The following is a 13,038-nucleotide window of genomic DNA, read 5'->3' on the forward strand; positions in this document are numbered from 1 at the left end:
GGCGTTTTGGGGAGGGGTGGGGGGGGGGGGGCAGCCGGCGGTGCCGCCTCCGATTACGATGTAGTCGTAGTACGAGATTCGTGGAGCTGAGGTTGCTTGGTGCATGAAACTGTAGTTTGGTCCTAAATTTTGAACACCACAATTAGAAAACACCTATTTTAATAATTAATTACTGTAAATTAAAAAATATATATATATAATCTATACTAATATAAAGAAAGCTCCTCCATTCTTATAAATAACAGTTAACGACACCGCCGCACTAATCTTTTATGAAATGAAAAATACTCTTCAACTGATAAGAAAACTGATAAATTAGTTTTTGTTTTCTTCTTTTTCTATTTTATTAAAATAATATATTTGATTCATAAATTTTATTTATATCCAAAGAATAAAAAGTTATTATTATATGCACGCATGAACACCATACCACAACTGCTAATGAATACAAAAAAAAGGGGTGAAAACTCATTTGTGTCACACCCAGGCGTATATTATATGCAGCCCCACTTTTAAATTATAGTTAAATTTAATTATATTTTTAATTTTTTTAAAAAAAACACATGTCAATCATATATATAATATTTATATGTGAAACCAAAATACGATAGAAGTTTCCAATTAAGGGAAAAAATATTTTGTACACACATCGAACGTGACGCACTGAGAGCTGTAGTATAGGAAAAGTAGAAGTAGTTGGATGTTAATTCTGATCCAGCTGGGAATAGTAAATATATGGGACCTTATTTTATCAAGAATTTGTTGCCCAAAATGAAGTACTCTTAATTTGTAGGCCTAATGTGATACTAACAATACACACACACACACACATGTGCTACATTAAGAGGAGGTGTAGGAGTGTAGGTCAGTAATATGTGAAATAGTCAAATTTGCGGATTGAATTTTTTATTTTAAAATTACTGTTCGTTTAGTTCGTGTGATTAGATATAATGATATTGTATATTATATATAGTTATATATTTTATTCACAGTATTAGAATCGGTACTAATATCGGTCCGATTTTAGCAATTCTTATCTCACTGAAGAAATGGAATATGTACACCATTCCTCGGATAGTCTAAGATAGGGTTAAAAATTTATTCCTTATATGTCTGTTCACTGTTTGCTTACTTGTGAATACATGCATACTTAAAAAAATGTACTTCGAGTTATAATAATTTAATAAAAATAATATTATTTTATTTCTTTGTTGGGACTTTCAAATATATTTCGAATTTTGATTAGTTGTTAAATTATCAAAAGTAGAATTTTTGTTGCACTTTTTTTTATTTTTTTTAAAAATAAACCTTCGTTTTTTTTAATTGAATGTCTATTTTGAACTTCTGCTTCATATAAATATAGAAAAAAAATAAAAATATTTTACAAGATTATTATTTTAAAAATTCGGATTGAGCAGGAGTTGTAAAATAAAAGTATTATTCCTAAATCCATTTTATTAGTTAAAAATTCATTGAGTCAAAATTAATTTAGACCCAAATTTTGCCCTGCCTAAGCAAAAAATGACCAAGAAATTAACAGCCATGCACAATGGACTTATTTTAACACCTTAATTTCACTGCACTAAAATTTAATCTTGTTTGAGATTTTACTGTTTTGTTCTTCTCTTTAAAATCATGAAAATCCCAAATATTTTTAAATGAATAAAATAATTAAAATAATTATTTCAATTATGTAAAATAGTTAACATAATGGGATTGATTAATATAGTAAAAGTTTACAAAGGTAAATTACATCGACAACCCTCGAAGTTTTCAGTCCAAATATACAGATATTCTCTACCTTTTGCAAAATTATAATCTACATTCGTCGAAGTTGTAGTTGTAATTACAAGTATATATATGTTCAAAGAATTACATAAATACCACTTAAGGTACACTATACTGACATCCCTTAAAGGGGTGTATCTGTAATTTTACATAAAGCGGGAGGTGTTTATGTATCTAAAGTTGACGTAAAGAGTGTCAGTATAATTTTTACAAAATTTAAGATGCAGAGAAGTGAATATTTCTGATACCTTCTTCCGACCAACAGAAGCCATGAAACAGCAGAATAATTACTGGAAACCGCAGCAGTATGCTCAACATATCTCTTCAAATTACAACCTTAACTCAAAACACGCCTTTCTCTTTTTCCCTTTCCAAAGCCGTGAATTGGAGAGTAATGTAAGGTGTTGACTGCAGAGAAAAATCAAACCCACTTGGATCTCTTTTTATATATGAATGAATAGTTGAAGAAGAGAGGGCATTACGTGCGAGTGGGGCGGCTAAGTAATTTGAGAGCAGAAAGATGGCTTGTTGGGGTTTGAAGGCGATGGAGAAGGGAGAGCTGGAAAGTAGAGCAACTCAAGAAATATGTACAACTTTTGTGAAGAGTGTGTCACTCACATGAAATCAACTAATCCACCTCTATTTAAGGATGAGAGTAGTCCCGACCCGATTCGGCCAAACTCAAAGTCGAAATATCGTCACAAAATGATCGATCACGTGTCGTTTGCAAATAAGTAGATATATTTGTCGTGTGATTAGTGAGTCTAATACGGAAAGTAGCAGTATAGTTTAATGGTGGGAAATAAAATTTTGTTCGATTCTGTATTTGGAAAAAGTAAAAATAATTATAATTTTTCGTTCTGTAATTATAAGTTCAGTCCTATAATTTACACCACCTTAGACATCTGGGGTCCACTGTTTCAAAATCCAGCCCAGGCTGGTTGAATCATTACTCAATTCATAAAATAGTTCGATTCTGTATTTGAAAAAAATAAAAAAAAATTATAATTTTAGTTCTGTAATTATAAGTTCAGTCCTATAATTTACACCACCTTAGACATCTGGGCCCACTGTTTCAAAATCCAGCGCAGGCCGGTTGAATCATTACTCAATTCATAAAATAGTTCGGTTCGACCCAGAAAATCATAACAGCCTCGAAATCGTTTTATTTTTTTGACATCAGATCCGATTCAACCCAAAAAATCATAATAGTTTCGAAATCGTTTTATTTTTCGACATCAGATCCGGTTCAACCCAGAAAATTATACTAGCCTTAAAAATTTTTTATTTTTTTGACATCAATTTAGATAGTCGGTTGAACCAGTGACCCAATTCGAAATCAAGTGAACCGACCGGCTTATTAAACTTTCTAAAATTTTCAAAATTGATACAACTTAAAATCAAACCCATGACATTTCATATATGAAAATTAAGAGATCTACCAACAAACCAACACTCAAGTCACATTAATTATTGGAATTATATATTGATAAAGGAACAAAGTCAGTGATTTGAACTTAAACAATCTCAAATTTCCATTCATTTGGATTAAAATGATAATATCTCTATTAACCTTAGGATATATATTTAAACAAATTCTTGGATTATTTTGAGAACAATGAATAAATAAATTTTTATTCAACTTTTTCAACAAAAAGAACACATTTAATAAACGAAAATGTGGGAATCATCTCTATACAAATGATAGTCTAAGATTTATATTAGATTAAATAATTAATAATTTAATTTTAAATTCAAATAATAAAAGTAACTTTTTATGTTAGGGTTTTTTTTTAATGTATTTATTATACCAATATACTATATATTTAGGTTCAACATTTTGAATAATTAATTAATTATTAACTCTTTTTGTTACAGTTAAAAAATATTTTTCAACTCAAGAAAGGGTTTAAAGTTAAAGTTTCAATGGGGCAAAACATTGAATCTAACACTTTTTGCATTAAATATATATATATACATATATTTAATAACATATAAGGAAAATTTTGTTCAAAAAATTAGTTTGAAAAAGTAAATATGATCTTTTGTTATAATTAATAATTATAACTAAAAAATAATTATGATAAATATTAATTATCCACATGTATGAAAGTAAGGGTCAGGGATGTGGTAGAGATTACTTTTCATAGAAGAACTTGCGGCAAAGACATTTGAGGGTCTTAGAGGAGTCAGAAGTGGTGTTGTGCAAGTTACTAGAGTTGAGTATTTAACATCACATTTAACTTTGTGGATCGTTGTTGAGTATGCACACAGATTAAGAGGGGGAGCCAACCATTGGTTGTATCTTCGTCAATGTAGTAGAAGTGCAGTACTTTCAAAGTATTGTAAGCACAATTCCTAATTATGGATAATCGGTTCGAGCTAAGATTTCTTATGGTACAGAATTCTTAAGCCACACAAAGGTTCAAGCGATACATGATACGGAGGCCGGACCATAGAGATGCGAAAAAAGATGCACTCCTTGATCAATTCAATAACTATTGCCGGAGTAAAATATAATTTTGTTGAATTTATTATAAAGGGCCATGCATGGTGAGTATAGCTAGTCATCCTCATACAATAAAACACTAAGCAAGCAAATTTCTGGGTAGATTGGAGGCCTCCAACGGCCGACTTTAGACATCTAAAAGAACTATTTAACGGTTCCTAATCGAGACGGAAACCTAATGGTCTATGTTGGCCACGAGAGCCCAGGTGGGCCCACATGTGTGCCAACATGCTTTACTTTGACGCAACGGCGTCCCGTTGATCGCGGGAATTATGGGACAACATCGATAATTATGATGTAAATACACATAATTCATTCACTAAAAAATTAGAGTTGAGAAACACAACCTTTTTCTTTCGTTCGATAATTATTATCGAACGCCTCTCATATCGATCGTATCATACGCTGTATTATTATTAGTGGCACATTTATGGGACATTTAATTTGTGCGGTTGCGGGCGACGCCGAGGCACAAACGTGTACCCATTTGAGCTGCAAAATTTTGAGTTCCAATTTTAATATTTTTTATAGTTCTTATTTAGGAAAGAAAAATCTCTTCCTTTCCACACCAATCACTAATTTATGTGGTGAGAAAATCTGTGATCAAGAGAAGAACAATCAACAACGAAAGGGACACCACTACTTCTCATTCACCTCTGTCAAAACTTTCTTGTAATAAATTCATTAGAAAAGAGTATCGTAATTTCATAATAAGGTAAATTATAATTTTTCATTTGAATTATATATATTTAACTTTATATTTATTTATTTATTTTTTTAAATTAATATCATTTAATGTTTTTCGATCGATTTTTCTGTGGAAAAATATAATATGTGTAGTGCATGTAAGTTTCTCCAGCAAAAAAGGTGATGAAAAAATGATCATAGACGATAAAGTGTAAGTGTCGCAAAGTTGAGATGGTAAATTGACAAAATAAAAATAAAAATGATGAAGTGTGAAAACATATATAATTTGAATGAGAAAATGTGATTCACCCTTCGTAATATACACCCAAATTCCTAGCCAAATACGAAATTTATTGTGAATGAGATCTTACTTAGTCGGTAATTCAGGTTGAGTCCTCACAACTAAAATGTTGTAAGTTTGAGCTCTAAGAATGAAAATGTATATCCACTTTCATAAGAGCTTTTTATTCTTTTTATTTCATTTGAACGTATTGACGATTTAAATAAAAGATATAATGGATCAATATTTAAATTTAAATATATGAAATAATGTAATGAATTATATGGTATATATATATATAAAGTTAAGAAATTCACTGCAAGCAACCCCTAGTTGCCAGTACATAAACCCCAAGGTCGTCAAATCATGATTTAGGAAATCCCACATCGTTATACAGATGAAGTAGTGGCCTGATGATATAGCCTGAGTCTGTAAATTTAATATTTCGTTGTCATTTGTAGTTAATTTGAATATTATAGAGGAATCTATTAAAGTATATAAGTATACATGTTTGCATATTATAATGTAATTATCACTTTTATTAAGAAAAAAACAAAGTGGTTCAGATCATTATCATAATTAATTTGGTGTGTATATATTAAATATCAAATATTTCTAGATGAAAACGGGTCTCCTTCACATCCTTTTCTTTTTCAGAATTTTTGTTAATGCTTCGATCAGTTGGTTTTGGAGTTATATATATATATATGTCTTGATTTGGATTGAATTTTTTATTTTAAATTAAAAGTGTTTTTATTTTATTTTATATAACATATACACATCATTCGTATATAATCTTTTTTTGAATAAAATAAAATAATATAATTTTTGTGCCCACGCTTCATATGTATTACATAAAATAGAAAATGCATGATTTTGAATAGAAAATCCAACTTGATCCTGTCGTGTTGGCCCCCTTGAGATCATATAATTGCACGAACCCCTTGTAGTTTTAGAAATTACATTTTTGACATTTTATCTAATACATAAATTCCTCCATTAGTCAAATTTTATCGAATTTGCTAATATGAACACCAAATTGAATAAAAATTCATATTTATTCCCAATTGAGTTATTATTGATTTATTGAAGGTCAAACAAGTCTTTCTGACCATAAGAGTGGAGATAAACCTCGTCACATGCATTCGCATATAAAGATATATAAGGGTAACTTTATCTTAAAAATATTTATTTGACCTGTAATAAATCAATGATGAGTAAATACAGAACCCATTCATTCTTTTTACTAATATTAGCAAATTCAGTGAATTTTGACTAACGAATAAGTCTATTTATCTGACAAAAACTTACAAAAAAAAAATTTACATATAATTACACCAAATGTTTTAGAGCAGTATAATTATCCCTCATACTAACTTTGTTCAACTCTTTAGTTAGAGAGCTCTAGTTAAGGTTTCTAATAATTGAAAATTGAAGTATAATAAGAACATGGGGGAATTAGGTGAATTCAACTACCAGAGTTAATTCGTTCATACTATATAGTCTTGATTTGTGGTGACACTTAATCAGGCCGTGATGATTGATCTTGTGGGCCTTGCTAATCAATGAATGATCAGCTGCATGTTAGGTGACATTCAATGCAAATGGTTTATTTCTTCACCTCTCACTAACAAATACAATACTATTTTCTCGAAAATTCTAACTCAAATCTAATAATTTAAATAAATTATACGATACATACAATATATTTATTATATAATTAGTATACAATTTAAAAAAAATAACGTATCACGTAACAAAGTGCATCACAGTTAGGACATGACTGATTGATTTACTTGGAATGTGGTAACACCAATGCATTGACCACAAACCATTCTCAAATTCCTTAGTGCATCCAACCAGCATTGTAATAAAGCCATAACAACTCCCACCCAACAACAAACAATGAGAAAAACAAATGTTTGTGTAAGGAAAGTGATTTGGGGAAAAGGTATGTACAGTCATGACCACTAATAGGAGACTCACTATACATAAATTCAAGCATACAGAGTTGTGAGAATTTCAACAAGCATATGTTTCATGGCATATTGGTGTGGACCATTCTCCATCTTCATTACTGACTGAACTGCTAACTACATTACCTTTCACTCAAACATCACTTGTAGCGTGTAGATAGTAATGACATGCACAGCTCTAACTATCTACTACTAATACCTCAAATTTCCAACGATCTCAGCGGCCATTCAAACTGTACTTACGCTGTCCAAGATCCGACGGTGATGTTGGTTTGGAAATAAGCAATGCACCGTGCGTTTTTTGATGGGACTAATTTGTAATACCGTACGAATTATATCGTACGACATGAGTAGAGTCGTACAGAGTCGACATTTAAACCATTTAATTATAACTCAGATGCAAAGGTATGTAGATGCATATACGTGACTTGGGACACCACAAGGATGAATATTATAAAGATAAAATGGTGAGACTATTGTTGCTTGAAATTTACAACATTCTGATGCAATAGTCAAACAAAAGAAAAACCAGAATTTCAGACTGACTAAGACATTCATTCGAGGAGAAATAATAAAGAATGAATGGAAATGGACGATGCTTTTTGACGACCTCACTACATGGTCTAAACACAACCAGGTCTTAGTACAGGGAGTTGTATGTACAGCAGGTAGCAATAATCGAGGCGATGCAAATCACTAGGGAAGGGAGAAGGGTGATGTTTAAGAGCATACTCTGGCCTAACAACCCTGCAACAGTGATTGTGCCATCTGCAACTACTCGTGCAAGTGTCCCAGCTTCTGTGGACAAAAGGCCACCATTGTAGGTTCCACGGGAAAGTCTGGATGACATTACTCTGGAGAGGAGTGACAAATTGACCCCTGTAAAAGTAACAACGACGGCTCATTGTTAAAGTGATCAACTATTGAGTATCCGGGATCCACCCCCTATCAAATCCCTACACTAACCCGTCCCACAACCCAAAACATGAATTGAAAATGATTGACAGTGCTGATACCAATTTCCTTTTTACTAAATATACATATCAACTCCAGCACTAAGAGCAGTTGTTTGCTATTGAGGATGAAGCACATTTTCTTATGAATATGTTGAGGGCCATAGTCATGCATGGTTACATCAACTTACCTAGATTGGTACTAAAAGATAGCATTTAATATAACACTAAAGGATGAACGTAAAAAAAAAAAAAAAAAAAACAGAAAAATGGTTGCTGGTTCCATAATCATGCTTCTAATGCAAAACACCAAAAATAGTAATGAAAAGAAATTTGCATAACTTGGCACAAACTGAGTGAAAAAGTTTCAGATTACTGGATTCGTAAAACTTCAGGATTAGACTCTCTCGAATGTGTTTCTTATGGTGCCATTCCAACAGCGTAAACATGCTTTGACAGCTAAAGTCATAGTCGACAATTGAAAACATAGACATTATTACCTTCCAATACTTCAGCAGATACAAACATTATGAGGCCTGAGCAGACATATTGTGGCACAGAATATGGGATTATGAAGTTGAAGCTGAAAATTATACCCAGCAAGACCATAATTTCAGATGCCAGTAATATTTGCCTGCAAACAGATCAATTACATAAGTCGATCAGTAACTTCAGATGACAATGGCTTAAAAGCACGACGTGTGAAGTTGGTTTCTTTAGCACATATCGTGCTTGACATAGAGATGTTTCTAAGGATAAAATGCTTAAGCACTACATATCTAAAGAAACTAATCATGTGAAACAATCTTTACAAACAAAATTGGTAAGCCGTAAGCACCACTAACTGAAACATAGTTCGTGCCTATAAGTAAAACACAAATCACGAGCAAGATAGTTTGCAAGTTATTTTTTATCATTTGCGAAACAACCAGTTACGGTGAAGATAGTCACCACCTGACAGGCACCACAATGGAGTTCAGCAGAATTCCAACTGGCAGGCAAACAACGGCACATACATGATTCAAGTTGTGTCTTATAAAGTGAGGCCTACGTGTTAAACTGGATGAAATGGCTGACCCCTACTCACAAGCCAAACATAAAATTGTAATGTAATTTGCACATCAAGTCCCCGTAATTGGTTTGGCAATAGATTTTTTTGCGATACCAGGTTATGCATAATTCTCTGTGATTCGAGTTAGAAAGAGAATGACGTCGATCCTTGTGGCTTAAGGAAACGAAGCGGACACCAAATTTTTACTATCAGCTACTCACCCAATCAAGACTGCCATGAGATGACACTGAAAGGACATCCTGAGGGGATAATATGCACCAAATATTGTTTCACTAATTGCACTACCATGCACATACTTTTCTAGAAGTGTTCTCTAACTGCTTGGACATAGAATTACATTCAGAGAAAATCAGGGGAGATCAATCAAGAATCAGTTAAGAGACATTAAGACATGTTTGACATATTATGGATCTGAGCACTGGCTCTGTAGAAAAGTAATTACCTGTCCTCATACATATTACTTATGTAGCTTCCAACAACAATGTTTACTGGAAGCACTGTCAAGCCTAGGCAGGCAAGAAAAATCGACACGGTGCCTGTGGTCCAACCAAAATAGTATGTTGTAACAACACTTGATTCTGAAAGTAGGATCTCCATAGCATATTTAAGCATAAAGTAGATCAGCAACTGAACCTGCAAAATAGCATATAAACATTTATGAGAGTACAAAAAGAGGTGACTTGTGTCAGCAGCTATAAGAAATGATTGAGACAGAAAAATATAGCACAAAATAGTTGCTAAGTTTGAATTTTACTTGAAACCCTTTCAGCTATGATTAGTCTGAAATCAATTAAATTAGTAGGTTTTGTTATCGATCAATTGCCAAATGGAGTTCGTTGCTTACAGTGTCAAAGATACCCTACATCACGGATCCAGTAGCAAAACCAACTGCTGTGACATCACATATCGGTTTTAACATTCCAATTACATTCAATAACAGGTGAAGATAGGCAAGCCACTTTCGGAGAGGAGCATAAATCTCGAGCTCCTATGTGCATTACCTTTACGGAAGGTGTAAGTAACCTATAGGCGGATCCTAGTGAGTTGGCTGGTCGACGAGAGTCCTCTGGAGCCTCTTCACTCTCTTCACATTCTTCATTCCCCTCACCATTTTCTTCATTTTGTGTTGATGGTAGTAATGGTTGTGCAAGACCCTTCTCAAGCTTATCATGTTCTGCAGTTAAAACAAATAAGATGTCAGGTTTCCAAGTGTCTTTTCTAAATTCTGTGGCCGGTACCAGCTTGTGGGCACAGTTGTCACCAAAATTAAGACATAAACAAGCCATATAATTCTTTTTCTTTTCTAATTTTCTTATAACATTATTTTACTGATACAAGAACTTATCAATATAAATGCAGTTCTCTAGAACAACTGCACTTCCAAAAAAAAGCACTCGTAAGGGATGCCTCTAAAACTTGTCCTTTTAGCTATCATCATGAACAATCACGTAAAGTTTTTTCTTTTTTTTTTTCCCGTGGGAGAGGAAGTGGAGAAGTTTATTATAGAAAAGAGTTTGCTGCCCTTTGGAACACCATTTACCCAGTGATCATGTATACCATTATTTTCATCCAAAGAAAAATGAAGACAGAAAACAAGCAATGAGCAGGAGGTGATTTTAAGCAGACCAGCATTAGATTTTTGTGGCACGTGGTTGACCTCAGTCTCATGAGCTGGTTCTCTGAAGGAGATCCACAACCATATAAGATAGATTAACCACGCGATAGCCATTACCCATCCAGGCAAAGTGACTTGATTAAATGTGATATTGTAGATCTTGAATTTGGTTTGAAGTAACCCAGCTACTGCAGGACCACATGCCATTCCTAGAGCACTAGCACTAACAAAACCTGCGGATGCTTGCATGCGGATTTTAAGAGGCACGCAGTCACTAATATAACGACGGTTTACCGCTCTGGCAGAACCGAACCTGCAAGTTCATGAAAAGGAGGATAAAATTTCAGATTCTCAAAGTTTCATACATCTCCCATAATTGAATCTCATAAAATATTATTATCTGTGGATTAGGAGACTATGGTTAATATGTTATTTAGGAAAACTTCAACTGAAAGCAATAAAGAAGATAGATCAAAGTAGCACAACAAACAAATATGACAACCTGTAAACATGACCTAGCAGAACTATAACAGTAGTCAACACCAAAAAGCAGCCGTGAAATATAAATGTCAAGTACTGCTGCAAAGTTAATAAATAAATGAACAAGAAAGTAAAACACATGCAAATACACAGCACTCCAAATCCCCAGATAGCTAGACAGCAAAAGGAGGACCTGGAGAGAGGGTGCGAGAGAGAGTGAGTTACCTACCCACAAAGTAGTCTACCAAGCAGCAGTACTGATAGTGATTTGAGATCATAAGCCATTGCATACATAGCATTTCCGACACAGAGTACTATGCTGCTAAATACCAGAGGTCGGAAGTATGACTTATTAGACCAAGCACTGAAATAGACAGAAGAAAATACTTGTGCGACTGCCATTGCTCCAATCACGACACCGCAGACTGTTGCTGCTGCTCCAAGGCTCATAGAGTAGTCATCTGCTGTTGGAACAATAATGTATGTATTAACCATGTACAGAAATGTGTTTGCCAAGTTGAGAAGAAGTGACATGAAATGGTATCGCTGATCATCAACATGTTCCTCAGCAGGAGAAGGCAACTCTTCATGCATGATAAGTGCATGTTGTCCCAGAAAGTTAAGGAAATTTGTCGAGTGAGTTAATCTATCAACAGCTGATTTTATTGACTCAACAACAGGATCCTGCAGATCAATTCTTCAAGGTATAAAGAGCGGAGTACTTACAAGATTTACAAGCTAGTTGCAGCATATTACAAGATGCAAAAAAATGATGGAAGCTAACTGAAGGGTGAACACGTTAAACCTGGAAGGGAAGGGTAGGCTGGTCATATATAGATAAGTAGCTTCCCTGGCGATCCTGCAGATACGCAAGGTTTCGAGATATAGCTCCAACAACAGCTCCCAACCCCTGCAATTACTAGTCAATTTAGCAATGAACTGTGTCATTTTCCTTTTGAATAATTATAAATATAACTTCTAAGCCCCATCGATGATGAAGTAGTAAGTCTGATAATGCTGAGACAAATTCATTATTATCATCCATGTTGTCTGAACAGGTGATGAGGCAAGGAAAAGAAGATAGGGAGCCAAGGGATGCATCTCTGATTAGTATATTACCACATGCTTGAAAACTTGCTGAAGTTGGGAATAAGGATGATTAGCACGAGTTTTCACATAGTAATCTGTGAACCTGTACCCAAATCTCTTATCAAACTTCTTAAGGATCTTCCGCAGACCAATGGCATTCATTTCAACGAAAAAGAGAAGCTTTAAGAGATCTTGTCCAACTGCTCTATAAGCCTCACGTAGCTCACATATCTTGGATATGTCAGGCTGTTCCTGGAGAGCATCTTGTTGCTCATTAAGCTTGGCAATCCTGCTTGCCAGAAGACCTTGTTGTTCCAATATAAATAAAACAATTTTTTCAATCTGGCACGACAACCAAGAACATATAATAAGCTTCAGCACTAAAAATGAGCACAGGCTAAAACTTATTATAACTCACCATAATAAGCGTGAATATTTTCTTAAGTACACTACAAACACAAATGTAATGTTAGATTTCCTTTCTTATTGGAAACTCAGTTAACAAAATCTTAACTTGACATATCTGGAGGCAAAACTTACTTTAGAGATTCAGAAGACACAATATGATAAATTTCATTGAAAATTGGAT

At 33.7% G+C, this 13,038-nt stretch overlaps 2 protein-coding genes across 2 annotated transcripts in view; both read right to left on the minus strand.

The window, feature by feature from the left end:
* Positions 1-2,410, minus strand: part of LOC105157364 (protein HOTHEAD) — a gene marked incomplete in the record, with an annotated part of 6,844 nt that extends 4,434 nt beyond the window's left edge. The window contains 2 exon segments of the mRNA XM_011073776.2: positions 29-122; positions 2,037-2,410. Of these exon segments, the coding sequence (XP_011072078.2) occupies positions 29-122; positions 2,037-2,106 (164 nt within the window).
* LOC105157373 (SPX domain-containing membrane protein At4g22990-like) overlaps positions 7,661-13,038 on the minus strand; it is an 8,255-nt gene continuing 2,877 nt past the window's right edge. The window contains exons 4-11 of the mRNA XM_011073787.2: positions 12,480-12,791; positions 12,166-12,270; positions 11,590-12,044; positions 10,892-11,193; positions 10,267-10,439; positions 9,708-9,898; positions 8,694-8,827; positions 7,661-8,119 (exon numbers count right to left, since the gene is read on the minus strand). Coding sequence (XP_011072089.1) covers positions 7,881-8,119; positions 8,694-8,827; positions 9,708-9,898; positions 10,267-10,439; positions 10,892-11,193; positions 11,590-12,044; positions 12,166-12,270; positions 12,480-12,791 — 1,911 coding nt within the window. The 3' untranslated portion in view covers positions 7,661-7,880. The remainder of the gene's footprint in view (positions 8,120-8,693; positions 8,828-9,707; positions 9,899-10,266; positions 10,440-10,891; positions 11,194-11,589; positions 12,045-12,165; positions 12,271-12,479; positions 12,792-13,038) is intronic.

Source organism: Sesamum indicum, linkage group LG1 (genome assembly GCF_000512975.1).
Source record: "Sesamum indicum cultivar Zhongzhi No. 13 linkage group LG1, S_indicum_v1.0, whole genome shotgun sequence".
Classification (NCBI taxonomy): Eukaryota; Viridiplantae; Streptophyta; class Magnoliopsida; order Lamiales; family Pedaliaceae; genus Sesamum; species Sesamum indicum.